Source organism: Pan paniscus, chromosome 1, assembly GCF_029289425.2.
Source record: "Pan paniscus chromosome 1, NHGRI_mPanPan1-v2.0_pri, whole genome shotgun sequence".
NCBI lineage: Eukaryota > Metazoa > Chordata > Mammalia > Primates > Hominidae > Pan > Pan paniscus.
In genome coordinates, this window is record NC_073249.2 from 187,473,302 (window position 1) to 187,487,981 (window position 14,680).

General features: G+C 43.0%; 1 protein-coding gene across 34 annotated transcripts in view; it reads right to left on the reverse strand.

Annotated features, from left to right (window-relative positions):
• Positions 1-14,680, reverse strand: part of MACF1 (microtubule actin crosslinking factor 1) — a 402,950-nt gene that overhangs the window by 132,933 nt on the left and 255,337 nt on the right. For 23 of the 34 annotated variants that reach the window (XM_055095086.2, XM_055095084.2, XM_063608606.1 and 20 more), the window contains 6 exons: positions 12,997-13,212; positions 12,761-12,910; positions 6,498-6,731; positions 4,084-4,233; positions 2,693-2,926; positions 483-707 (listed from right to left, as the gene is read on the reverse strand). In XM_055095086.2, the coding sequence (XP_054951061.2) occupies positions 483-707; positions 2,693-2,926; positions 4,084-4,233; positions 6,498-6,731; positions 12,761-12,910; positions 12,997-13,212 (1,209 nt within the window). The remainder of the gene's footprint in view (positions 1-482; positions 708-2,692; positions 2,927-4,083; positions 4,234-6,497; positions 6,732-12,760; positions 12,911-12,996; positions 13,213-14,680) is intronic. The other 11 variants (XM_055095114.2, XM_063608610.1, XM_063608596.1 and 8 more) reach the window with 1 other exon arrangement.

Below are 14,680 nucleotides of genomic sequence, written 5' to 3' on the forward strand. Positions count from 1 at the left end.
GGAGTATCATAGGAAACAGGAGTTCCATTTTCAGGCTGATGTGCTTATGGGCCCAAGTTGCAAATAGGCAGACAGATTTATATACGGTTTTGAAGCTCGGGACAGAAATCAGGGCTGGAAGGAAATGCATACACAGAATTCATTAGTGCAAATGGCAATTACAGTGTTGTGAGTAGATGAGACTGCCCAAGGAAAGTATGTTCTGAAAGATAAAAAGAGGGCCTAGGATACACCTGGAAACATCAGTATTTGAAAACCTGGCCAGAGGAAAGTAAGAAAGATGGTCAGGGCAGAGTAGTATTATGGAAACCAAGGGAGAAAGTATTTCAAGAGGAGTGGCCAACAGTGTCAAAGCTGCTGAGACAACAAAGAAGATACAAACTGAGAAGTGCTCACTGGATTTAGGGGCAAGGTGATTGTGGTTACTTGCTCAGGGCAGGAGAGATTTCTCTAGCATAGTGAGGATAAGCTAACACCCTTACCTTCATCATCTCACATTGCTTGTCCAGTTTCTCTGGGGCTTGATTCACCCCCATGTAACCATCAGTGGTGTCCAAGGCTCCTTTCTCCAAGCTAGCTCCCGAGAGCTGCTCCATTCCTGGAAGGTTGGTCAGCAGCTGTCCACCAGATGATCCTACTGAAGTTACCCAATCCAGGAGAGCATCGATCTTCTTCTTGTTCTCTGCCAGTTCCTTTGCTGCTTTACTCTGAAAGCCACAGAGGTAGTCTAGTGAGAAGGCTTTACATACTCAATCATACAACCACAGGTTAAGTAATGGGGTAAAGGGGAGGAGATAATTTTATGCTAATTCTAAGACTGGGTATAAACAGTCTTTGCACATACAAAAGAGAATTCATATCTTTTAAAATCTTTTGAAAAATTATTAAAAATATCTCTACATTTCATTATATCTTACTGCTTTAAAAAAAAAAAAAAAGAGGCAGGACACAGTGGCTCACTTCAGGATCAGGAGTTTGAGACAAGCCTGGTCAACACGGTGAAACCCCATCTCTACTAAAAATACAAAAAATTATCTGGGTGTGGTGGTGCATGCCTGTAGACCCAGCTACTCAGGGGGCTGAGACACGAGTATCATTTGAACCTGGGAGGTGGAGGTTGCAGTAAGCCAAGATCGTGCCACTGCACTCCAGCTTCGGTGACACGGCAATACTCTGTCTCAAAACAAAACAAATCCTAGGATTCAGAAATATTTTATTTAGAGGTCATTTAGTCCTGCCACCCCAGGAAGCTTCACAGAATCTTTTGAGGTACACAGAAGTGCCGGACTGGCTTGGTAGGGTAAGAAATAGCACAGTCACATTCAGTTACCTGGCTGCTCTTTCCTAAAGGAAAGACAAACTTCTTTCATCCTTTCCTCAACTAAACAGAACATTTAGCTCTTTTTAAATTTTTTCTCTCACCTGAGGCTATAGGGAAACATTTAATTCTTCAACTTGCCACTGAAATTATATTTACTGGCTCTACATGTATTTTAATAGATTAAATAGGTTATGCCAAGTTATATATTCATCTATTTCAAAATTCATCTTCAGGTAATTTATTTTTCTTTTCCATGTTCTCTACTTTCCTCATTAGTGTCAGCATCCAAGGCTAAACAAAGAATTCAAATTCAATCTGCCAGTGCTGAGTGGGGTGCAGAAGGTCATTTGAGACTTTGGCTTCTCTTTGGTTTATCCCAGTGCCACGATTCCCATCGTAACTATAGAGGCAGCTCGGGGACAGCTTTTGGCTCACTAAGACTTCATAGATATTTTTCCCTAGTACTCTTAGATCACCAGTCTAGACTCATATTAAAATATGTCATTTGGCCAGGCATGGTGACTCACACCTGTAATCCCAGCACTTTGGGAGGCCGAGGCAGGAGGATCACTTGAGGTCAGGAGTTTGAGACCAGCTTGGTCCACATGGTGAAACCCCATCTCTACTAAAAAATACAAAAATTAGCTGGGTGTGGTGGCATGCGTCTGTAGTCCCAGCTACTCAGGAGGCTGAGGCACGAGAATCACTCAAACCCAGGAAGTGGAGGTTGCAGTGAGTTGAGATTGCACCACTGTACTCCAGTCTTGGCAACAGAGCAAAACTCTGTCTCAAAAAAAAAAAAAAAAAAGCCATTTGCTTTTTTTCTCCCCATAATAATACTCTTCCTCACTAAGTTCTTTCTGATATTTTTCAATTAGTCAGAGGACTGAGTATACAGATAGCAAGATGTTTGGGGGTTGGGGGAGGAATAGGAATATGTACTTTTTACCAACTGTCCTGACTTAAACTCCTCCTGGACATTTCTTGTAAAAATAAAGATTCTTGTAAAAACACAGACTAGCCAGCCTGGCCAACCTGGTGAAACCCCATCTCTACTAAAAATACAAAAATTAGCTAGGTGTGGTGACAGGCACCTGTAATCCCAGCTACTTGGGAGGCTGAAGCTGAGGCAGGAGAATCACTTGAACCTGGCAGGCAGAGGTTGCAGTAAGCCGAGATCATGCCACTGCACTCCAGCCTGGGTGACAGAGATTCCGTCTCAAAAAACAAAAACCAGACTAGCTCCTGAAGTAGCCCTTCCTCATGATTCTGTGCATGCTATAAGCCTGTTTTCCCCTCACTGTCTTTTATTTGTGTTGGTACCAAAATTTTCTTTTTTGAAAAATATCAAGTGTCATAGCAGTCTATTACCTTTTCAGTCTCCTGCTGTAAGGCGGAGGTCACTGCTTCCTCCAGTTCCTTCTGGGCCACACGTGTCTCTTCCTGGAGCGCCTCATATTGCTCCTTAGCCTGATGAAGCTTTTCCCGAAGAGCTGTCAACTCACGTGGGCTCAGCTTGGTCTGATTCTCTTCCATGAACCCCTCAATGTCCTTGACAACAGTGGCAAATGAGGTGGCACGATTCTGAATGTCATCCTGTAAATCCTTAACACAAGAAAATAGGAATGGCAGAGCCTTCGACTTTAGTGCTTCTAAGTCCTCTAATGGTATAAAGATGGAATGGCTAGGATGACATATAGTCCTGTATATAGTCCCTGACTACAATTTGCTTCAGGTTTAGGCTTAAATCAATGCAAAGAAATTTGATTTTGTTTTCTAAGCAAATATTTAGTGAAGCCAAAAAAGGAGGTTGTCCATAAACATGAACGTGAGAGATTTTTCATTTTGCAATGCATTATCCTCAAAGAGATCATTCTTTCCATAAAGAAGTGTTGACAACATGATCTTAGCAGAGTCGAGGCCTGATGGGCCCTTATACTCTCTTGGGTATCACTCCTTATCCTTAATGTGGCCTGCGGGGTCCAGTGTGATACAGGTCCCACTTACCCCTCCAACTTCAACTTTCCCTAATTTTCCTCTTGTTCTTTGCAGTCCAGTCGAACTAGCTTTCTTTCGGTTCTTGAATATGTTGTGCTCAATACCATACCCACCTCAAGACCAATATATAAGCCTCTGCCTGGTATGTTCTCTTCCTCCTCCTACCTCTTCATGCATTAACGCCTACATATCTTTCATTTCTCAAGTTTAGGTGACATTTCTTCAAGATAATCTTTTCTGAAATCCTAGACTAGATTGGGTCTCTCTGCTATATGTTCTCATATGAGTTTTCCTTCACAGATATAACAGTTAATAATTTTATGTTCATTTTTATAATAACCTGTATAATTTCTGTATGCCCTGCTAGACTGTGTGCTTCACAAGGCCAGGGATGATGTCTGTTTACCATTATTGCTAACCCTTGAGCACTAAATATTTGTTGAAGGAATGAAAAAATCACCAGGCATGGTGGCTCAAGCCTGTTATCCTAACACTTTGAGAGGCCAAGGCCACGGCAGGAGGATTGCTTGAGCCCAGAGTTCGAGACCAGCTTTGGCAACATAGTGATACCCCATCTCTACAAAAAAATTAAAAAATTAGGACATGGTGGCTCATGACTTTGTCCCAGCTCCTGGGGAGGCTGAGGTGGGAGGATTGCCTGAGCCCAGGAGATCGAAGCTGCAGTGAGCCAAGATAACGCCACTGTACTCCAGCCTGAGCTATAGAGCGAGACTTTGTGTTAAAATTGACAGATTCACACTGACCTTCAAGTCACTTTGGTTCTTCTGCAAAGCAGAGAGATCCCGCTGGGTGGTTCTGCCTTGGTGGCCTGCCAGTGCTCTTTCTGCCTGTCCTACCCAACTGCAAAGATCCTCCAGTTGCTGGTGACAGGTATTTTGTTGTTTCTGCAGGGTCTAATTAAAATGCAAAGGGGTCAAGAGACATTTCGTAATTCACATTTTACAAATACAAGAAACTCCCTGAAATGTAAAACAGGAAGGTTATATCTCAAGGATGGAAAAGTTGGTGGGAGACTAGAATAGGAAAAGACACAGAAATCATATTTGGAAAGCTCCCCTCATTTGGACAGTCCATTGATCTGGGTCTATGGATTGGATAATCAGTATAATTATGAGAATGTTTCTAGTTCAGGTTTTGGTTTGAGAGCTCCTTCACCAGACTGCTGTTATTATCTTTGGAAATGGAGAAGAAAGAGCCCAGATGCTTGAAATCCACACATGATAATAGTGATGATAATAATTTAGTGGTTCTGATCAATCCCTCCACTAGAACCAGAGATTTGCTACATAATATGCAAAAGTAGAATTGGAGTAGAAAGAAAAATCAAAGACCTGGATAATTCATAAGTTAATCGAGCTTCTTAATAATTGAGCTGACTTTATAAATCAAATGTCTCATCAATCCAGAGACTCATTAAATAAGATGATTACACGCCAGGCATGAAGGGCTAGATTTGGCTATTTTGAGAAGGAAAGTGCCCAAGAATAGCAACTGGCTCAGTCCTTTAGGTGTCTACACTAATATCAAAGGAACAGGCCAGGCCCAAGGAGAGAGAGGGAATATGTTTCTGTGCCTGATCCTTTCTCTAGATTTTATCTCAGTTGTATGACATTGAAGCACCTGACTGAGCAATTGAGCATGATGTGTTCTCCTGACCATCCTTCTAAAACCATTTTCCACCAGTTTCTACCTTCTGATGGCGCTTTAGTCACCTGCACTTACAAACAGGTGCCCAAATTGGCCCTCTCTCCCCCTCTTTAGGACAAATAGAAGGGCTCTGGAAGAGAACTCCTAAGAGCTCTTCAGCTGTAAAACAGGATCTTCATGGGTTAGGATGGGTGCAGACTGAATCTGAAAAAAGCAAAGCAAACAAGTTAACACAGAGACATACACACACATCCAAGGCAAATATTGAGAGAAGCAGAGCATTTCTGACAATAACAAGGTTAATAAGCATTGTGGAATTAATTACATGCTCAGGGAGAATGTTCACATGCAGTTCTATCACCTGCTGCAGCGCAGGAGTCTACCCTGAATCTGGGCTGGGTCTTGTCTTAATGTGGCTCAGATGAATTTTACTTCATTAATTATCCAAAGGTTATATCATGCTATATAAACTCCTGAATGCGAGTATTGCACATGCTCAGTTTTCAAAGGTAACCTAAAGCTTTCCATTAATATATCTCAATTTCAATATAGTTGAAAAAATGAGACAGTAATACAGGACATATGGCACCAACTACCCTAATTCCCTTAAAGTCTGATTCAAAAGCTCAATTTTTTGCACAATATTTAATAAAGGAGCCCTTGAGACAAATTTTATGGTGATAATGACAATTCTAATATCATCTTGCTATATGCCAACTTACTATTCAAATAGCAGAAATGGCATGAACATCATTCTGGGTATTCTAAGGTTTTGATGTTACTATTAATGTAATTATGTTGAGTTGAGCTTTGCAAGAAGAGAGTTGTGATGGAAGATGGTAGGATGGTTAGTTTTTTGTTTGTTTGTTTGTTTGTTTTAGTATCATCCTGCTTCTACATACTGTTTTCCATGATTGAATAAGCAAATAAGCACTGCGCACTATACTGTGAGGAAAGGTGCAAGAAAATAATATTAATTCTTAAAGAGCCAAAAATTAATACGATTCTAATAAAATTTCCTTGTCAGCCACTTAAGGATTGTCAAGGAACCTTATGGTAAATCATTTGAAATAGATTAAATAGAATGAAACTGATTTCAGAACCCTTCTCCTCAAGAGCTCAGGGTATCTAGATGTTCTTACGAGCCCTCAAAACAAAGCTAAAGGAGAAAGTAAAGTAGGGAAAGGACTAGATACATGATTTTCATTTGAAATTCAGAGACAATGAGATACAGTGAAGGAAAAGTCTCACTAAAAGAAAACACTTGCATATGTATACACATGTCAACACATACATTCTCTCACACATACATAAAACCAAAGACATGGCAAGAACAACAGCCAGAACAAGTGCCTCCTGGACTAGAACCATACTGGCCTGCATGACATGAAATTTCAAAATTGGTAAACCCAGGCTCCTGCAGTCATGATACACAGAGTCTGGCCAGAAAACCCAATGACAGAGGACATCCCCAAAGACAAACTGAGCCCAGCTGCTGGTTCAGTCTGACCTTCACCAGGGCTTCCTGCTCCATTTGTTGAAGATGGCCCTGCAAGGCATCCACCTGAGCTGCAGTCTGTTCCAAAATGTCCTGGAAGGACCTCTGCAGTTCATTCAGAAGCCTCAGCATCTGTCGATTCTGCTGAGGGGACAAGTCCTGGGCATGTTCCGAGATAAAGAACTGAATATCAAAAGCAAGAGCATCCAGCTGAGCTTTCCTTTCAGCCATAGGCTGTTTCAAATCCTAAGGTAAATGGAAAAAGGAAACAAAAAACAAAAAACCATGATACTTCCATTTCTCAGTTCATGAAGAAAACCAACAGAATCAGAGAGGCTAATTTCCTGTATTTTCATAACTGGCACTAATGATTCTAGGGCCAAATTAGAATTAAAGTCTCTCTTGGCCAGGTGCGGTGGCTCATGCCTGTAATCCCAGCACTTTGGGAGGCCGAGGTGGGCGGATCACAAGGTCAGGAGATGGAGACCGTCCTGGCTAACACGGTGAAACCCCGTCTCTACTAAAAATACAAAAAATTAGCCAGACATAGTGGCAGGCGCCTGTAGTCCCAGCTACTTGGGAGGCTGAGGCAGGAGAATGGCGTGAACCCAGGAGGCAGAGGTTGCGGTGAGCCGAGACTGCGCTACTGCACTCCAGCCTGGGTGACAGAGCAAGACTCCATCTCAAAAAAAAAAAAAAAAAGTCTCTCTCACTTTCAGTCTCTCCAAACTCCTCATAAATTAGAATTAAGTTCCCTTTACTGGACCTACCTTGATTTCCAAATACAGTAAGCAGCTCAATTATTTATGCTAGCATAATTATACTATTGTTAATCCAAAATATCTGTGAATTTTTTTTTTTTGATACAGAGTTTCGCTCTGTCACCCAGGCTGGAGTACAGGGGCGCCATCTCGGCTCACTGCAAGCTCTGCCTCCCAGGTTCATGCTATTCTCCTGCCTCAGCCTCTCGAGTAGCTGGGACTACAGGCGCCTGCCACCATGCCCGGCTAATTTTTTGTACTTTTAGTAGAGATGGGGTTTCACTGTGTTAGCAAGATGGTCTCGATCTCCTGACCTCGTGATCTGCCCGCCTTGGCCTCCCAAACTGTTGGGATTACAGGCGTGAGCCACCATGCCTGGCCCTTTTTTTTTTTTTGAAACAGAGTCTTGCTCTGTTGCCCAGGCTGGAGTGCAGTGGTACAATCTTGGCTCATTGCAACCTCTGCCTCACTGGTTCAAGCAATTCTTGTGCCTCTACCTCCTGAGTAGCTGGGCCTACAGGTACTCACCACCACGCCTGGCTAATTTTTTGTATTTTTAGTAGAGACAGGGTTTTGCCATGTTGGCCAGGCTTGTCTCGAACTCCCGGCCTCAAGTGATCTGCCCTCCTTGACCTCCCAAAGTGCTGAGATTACAGGCGTGAGCCACACGCCCGGCCATCAATTTTTTAAAAAAGTTTTGCAAAGTATAACATGAATTTCTGATCTGAGATGTACCTAATTGTACTTTCTTAGGTTCAAATTTCTATTTGTATCTGTCCAGCAATGAGTTACTGGTAGGCCAGTACTGAGAAAATATATAATTTGTTTATGATTCGCTAAAATTTTTGTTTTTTGAGACAAGATCTTGCTCTGTCACCCAGGCTGGAGTGCAGTGATGCATACAAAACTCAATGCAGCCTGGACCTCCTGGGCTCAAGCAATCCTCTCACCTCAGCCTTCCAAGTAGCTGGGACCACACGTGTGCACCACCATGCCCAGCTAATTTTTTAAGTTATCTGTAGACATGGTGTCTCACCACATTGCCCAGGCTGGTCTCAAACTCCCGGGCTTAAGTGATCCTTCCACTTAGCCTCCCAAAGTGCTGGGATTACAGGCATGAGCCACCATGCCCAGTCTAAATTTTGATTTTCTGAGTAAATGATGCTGTTTATACTATTTTTTAAACTGAAAGATTACACTCAGACTTTCTTGTTATAGTTATATTTTTCCCTTAAAGTAGTAAAAACTGTCCAAACACTAAAATCATCTGTTTTCAGACTATTAAAAACAAGTAATCTTCCCACATCTAGTGATTATCAATTATGTTATACTGGATCTCCATCACTTTGAAACTGAGAGTAGATCAATTGAGAGTAGTCAATCCTGCAGAACAGGCAGAAAGGGCTTCTTGAATATTTATCATAATGTTACAGTCGGTAGTTAGGCAGACATGAGCAGGGCATGAGAGGCCCTGCCCACCTCCACATCACCTGATGGTCACCTCCAAGAATGTCAGGTGACCATCAGGTGATGGTCAGGTGGTTGTTCAACCATCTCTCTAAAATAATAATTGGTTGCAGCGACAGCAGAGAAAGGCAGGCTCTCAATAGATAGAAAACACCTAAAGCTGGTGATTAGCAGCTTCCCGGTAAGATCTCAGGAGCTGGGCGAGTGGGCTCAAGCATGCGCACTAAGAGGCAAAATGGCAGAGTTTAAACTGGTATATGAACTTCCTCTAAAAACGCTCGACTGGTAAGGGAAAAACGCCTCAAGTGAGCATGTATACAACTTTAGTAAACACACTGCACATGCGACCCCTCCCAAGTGCTAGCAGGTCACTGCACATGCAGACAGCCCACCCCATGGGAAGAATCAGGGGAGGAGAAACGTAACCCCTGGAAGCATGCCAACATATAAAACCCCAAGTCAAAGGACAGACAGCACACTTGGATCTCTCAAGTTGCCCGTTTGGCCCTCTTCCAAGTGTACTTTACTTCCTTTCATTCCTGCTCTGAATTTTTTTTTTTTTTTTGAGACAGAGTCGTGCTCTGTCACCCAGGCTGGAGTCCAGTGGCATGATCTCAGCTCATTGCAATCTCCACCTCCCGGGTTCAAGCGATTCTCCTGCCTCAGCCTCCCAAGTAACTGGGATTACAGGTGCCTGACACCATGCCCAGCTAATTTTATATTTTTTTTTTAGTAGAGATGGGGTTTCACCATGTTGGCCAGGCTGCTCTTGAACTCCTGACCTTCAGGTGATCCTCCCACCTTCGCCTCCCAAAGTGTTGGGATTTATAGGCATGAGCCACCACGCCTGGCCCTAAAACTTTCTTTCTTTTTTTTTTTTTGAGATGGAGTTTCCCTCTTGTTGCCCAGGCTGGAGTGCAATGGCGCAACCTCGGCTCACCACAACCTCTGCCTCCTGGGTTCAAGTGATTCTCCTGCCTCAGCCTCCCGAGTAGCTGAGATTACAGGCATGTGCCACCACGCCTGGCTAATTTTGTATTTTTAGTAGACACGGGGTTTCTTCTTGTTGGTCAGGCTGGTCTCAAACTCCCGACCTCAGGTGATCCGCCCGCCTCGGCCTCCCAAAGTGCTGGGATTACAGGCGTGAGCCACCATGCCCAGCCCTAAAACTTTTAAATAAACTTTCACTCCTGCTCTAAAACTTGCCTCAGTCTCTCCCCCTGCCTTATGCCCCTTGGTCAAATTCTTTCGCCTGAGGAGGCAAGAACCGAGCTGCTGCAGACTCACATGGATTTGCCACTGCTAACAATAAGACAAAGCTTCCTTCCTCTGTGAACATGATAATTTAGGAAACTACCACTAGAAAAACAAGGCTCAGACTGTTGTTCTCTGCTACAAGAGGATTCATATGTTATAACTAGGGGAGGGCACCAATGCATGAAATGCTCTATGTCTCTATGTTTTTATATCTCACACTATGTCATGGTAATTTTTTTCATGCTTGCTTCTTTGTAATATCTTAGCAAACAGATAAAGGCTGAATAAAGTCTGAAACTCTCTCCCTCAGTGATATCTTTGGATAAAGGGTATAAAAAGAGGAGGCAGGTCAACTCTTGCATGATAAAGAGGGATGAGATTGTGTATAAGGTTGATCATGGACAAACTTTTATGTCTGATTCTCTTAAGATTGGGGAAGAGGGAGAAGATAGAACAGAAGGAGGGGACATTTCTAGTTCCGTTCTGACATTCTAAAAAGTTGAAGGAGAGGGGTATCTCTCTATAGCAGAGGGTTGATAAACCACTGTAATACCTCAAATAATCTTAAATAGAACAAAAAAAGAGAACAATATTGGGGAGAAAACTCTCTGGCTCACATGTGTCTCATGGTCTTTTCTCTCATTGACTAATAAAAATAATCAATTAATCTGGGGCTTAAGAAGAAGAAAAGCAACTCTCTAGAGCAGGGGGGTCAACAAACTATGGCCCCCAAGCAAAATCTGGTCTATCACGTGTTTTTTTGTAAATAAAGTTTTATTGGAACATAGCCATAGCCATTTGTTTATGTACTATTTATGGCTGCTTTAATTTTGAGTGATTGCAACAGAAATAGGTCTTTTGCATATGGTTCATAAAGCCTATAATATTTATTATCTGGCCCTTTATTTAAAAAGTTTGCTGGCCAGACGCGGTGGCTCATGTCTGTAATCCCAGCATTTTGGGAGGCCAAGGTGGGTGGATTGCCTGAGGTCAGGAGTTCGAGACCACTCTACGCAACATGGTGAAACCCCTCTCTACTGAAAATACAAAAAATTTAGCCTGGCATGGTGGTGGGTGCCTGTAATCCCAGCTACTTGGGAGGCTGAGGCAGGAGAATGGAGGTTGCAGTGAGCTGAGATCGCACCACTGCACTCCAGCCTGGGTGACAGAGAGAGACTCTGTCTCAAAAAAAAAAAAAAAAAAAGTTTGCCAACCCATGCTGTAAATAACCAATCAAAAACTCTCCTGAGTTCAGTCATGGTGGAAAGCACTGCGGCGATTTCACAGGAACTTAGAATTACCATTTGACCTAGCAATCCCGTTATTGGGTATATACCCAAAGGAATGTAAATCATTCTATCATAAAGACACATGTGTGTGTATGTTCAGTACAGCACTATTCACAATAGCAAAGATATGGAATCAACCTAAATGCCCATCAATGGTACACTGGATAAAGAAAATGTGGACACCACATTTTATGGAATACTATCCAGCCATAAGAAAGAACGAGATCATATCCTTTAAAGCAATATGGATGGAGCTGGAGGCCATTATCCCAAGCAAACTAACATAGGAACAGAAAGCCAAATATGGCATGTTCTCACTTATAAGTGGAAGCCAAACAAGAACACATGGAAACTAGGAGGGGAACAACAGATACTGGGGCCTACTTGAGGGTGAGGGGGTGGGAGCAGAGACAGGATCAGAAAAAATACCTATTGGGTACTATGCTTATTACCCAGGTGATAAAATTATCTGTATATCAAACCCTCATGACATGCAGTTTACCTATATAACAAACCTGCACATGTACCCCTGAAAACAACAACAAAAAATCTCCTGAAACTGGTATGTGTGTGTGCACGTAGGATTGGATCGTGGTCAAAAAAGAAACAAAGGACGGATCCTAGATGCTCATTTATAAAGAGAGGATGAGATTGATAATAACAGGTCATTCAGTAGATGGTCTCTCAGAGAATAGCTGAAAGGAGAAATGATCATTATCACTGAAGCTCCAGGGATACGATTTTTTTAATTTTAAGACGGAGTTTCGTTCTTGTTGCCCAAGCTGGAGTGCAATGGCGCGGTCTTGGCTCACTGCAACCTCTGCTTCCCGGGTTCAAGCGATTCTCCTGCCTCAGGCTCCCAAGTAGCTGGGATTACGGGTACCTGCCACACCGCCCGGCTAATTTTTTTGTATTTTTAATAGAGACAGGGTTTCACCATGTTGGCCAGGCTGGTGTTGAACTCCTGACCTCAGGTGATCTGCCCGCCTCGGCCTCCCAAAATGCTGGTATTACAGGTGTGAGCTGCCATGCCCAGCCAGGGATATGATAATTATAAACCTAAACATAGCTGACTTTATTTATAAAATGGAAAATCAGACTTTCTAAGAAAGATAAATGGCCGGGTGTGGTGGCTCACACCTGTAATCCCAGCACTTTGGGAGGCCGAGGTGGGCGGATCACCTGAGATCAGGAGTTCGAAACCAGCCTGGCCAACATGGTGAAACCCCGTCTCTACTAAAAATACAAAAATGAGCCGGGCGTGGAGGTAGGCGCCTATAGTCCCAGCTACTCGGGAGGTTGAGGCAGGAGAATCGCTTGAACCCAGGAGGCGGAGGTTGCAGTGAGCTGGGATTGTGCCACTGCACTCCAGCTTGGGTGACAGAGCAAGACTCCGTCTCAAAAAAAAAAAAAAAAAAAGATAAATATGGATACTGGTTTGCCTAGCAGGGAAATAAAATTGATACAACTCAAAGGACAAAGAAAACGTGCTTGAGTTTACCTCATACTGTTGGAGACAGCGGTTCAGGCTGTCAACATCTATTTCACTGTTAGATCCCTTGCTGTTCAGAATAAGATTTTTATTGCCAACCCAGGCTCTCAGATCTTGAAGTCGGCCTTCTAGCTGTGTGTGCTGATTTAACACTTTAGTCTAAGAAATAAATGGAAAATCACATTATGAAAATCTCCCAGCCACCCAGACTTTGTGAGCCTTTATGAATAAAAGCAAAATGCTACCTTTTCTATTTCCACAGCATTCTGGAAGTGGAGTAGCCTGGAATTCCAAGTGTCACTCACAGAGCTGAGAGACTTCTGAAGATTCTTGGCATCTTTCTCTAGAGCCTTCAACAGTTGAGCAGGAACTTCTTGCGGCTGGCTGATGATAATCTGATTCACACACTCCAACTCCTGACTGACCAAGGTGGTCAGATCCTTTAACTCCCTGTCTAATACCTGAGGGAATAAAGTGGAGTTACCTATAAAAGCAAGACTAGAAACCCTCTGGGAATCAGCTGTGAACACATTTCTCTCTCACCCCATGTCTACACACACTTTAGGGCTTAGAAAATGTTTTTATGTACATTCATTAGTTTACTTGGTTCTCACAATCACTAATTCATGAGGTAGGCAAGGTAGATGTTACTGTTCTGGATTTACAGAAGAGATGCCTCATTGCTTAAAAAAAAATGTGAATGGTGTCCAAGGTCACCCAGCTGGTAAGCAGTACAGCCAGGACTTGGATTCAGGTTTTCTCACTCAGTGCAGTGTGCTCCCTCCACTGTAACTTGCTGCCTCTCTGAGAGTGTCATTATGCCTTTCCCCAAGGAGCAGCTGTGCAGAATTAATGTGCTACAAAATAAACCGAACGGATGACTCTTCCACTCTAAATTCCAGGGTCATGGAACCAAAGAATACAAAGCTAACCCCAACCAGCTTTTCCACTCATCTAGTCTGTAATATTCTGGTCCTCAACAGATAAGCCGGAAATAAGCTGTGGAAGAACTTGACATAGTTCTTTGGGGCATCATCCTCAGCCCCGGTTCAGCCACCCTACCCAAGGCCACACACTAGATATTGAGAGAACCAGTAAACCACTACAATCTGTCTTCATGGTGACTCCAATCCTATGACAACTCTTAACCTCCAATTTCAGTGAAATAGCCACTCTTCCTCCCTCTCAAGGCTGTCTTTCTATGTTTTTAGGGGACTGGTTCTATCAGTTATCACTTCCTCTCTCTTCTAACTTCAAGTTCTCCCTTTTAATTGGTTCTTTCTCCTCAGTCCAAAACCCATTCAAAACATTCCTTTCAATCGATCTCCTTCGAGTAGTGTCCCACCTCATTCCTTGCCTGTACCTAAGACTTCTGGAAGGAAGGATCTATATTAATTGTCTCTACTTTCCAACCTCCCATTTCTTCCAGCTGCAAGTTAGTTTATATCCCGTCACTCCACTGAAACTGTTCAAAGTCACCAATAACTTTCAGGAGCTGAATCTCCCCTTCAGTCCTCATTGTACTCAATCTCCCTGTGGCAGTTACTAGGGCTGACTCCTCCTCCTTTGGTTTCTGTGAGACGAGTGTTTCCAGGTCTTCTTCAGAGATCTCCAGTTAGACTTTTTCAATCTATTTTTGTTGTTGTTGTTTCTTTGTTGGTCCTTTAAATGGCAGTGCTTTTGAATATATTTTTCTTTCTTTTTTTTAAGACAGGGTCTTACTCCGTCTCCCAGACCGGAGTGCAGTGATGCATTCATAGCTCAATACAACCTCAAACTCCTGGGCTCAGGCAAATCCTCCTGCCTCAGCTTCCTGAGTGGCTGGGACTAGGGTGTATACCACCAGGCTTGGCTAATTTCTTACTGTGTTGCCCAGGATGGTCTCAAACTCCTGGGCTCAAGCAATCCTCTTGTCTTGGCCTACCAAAG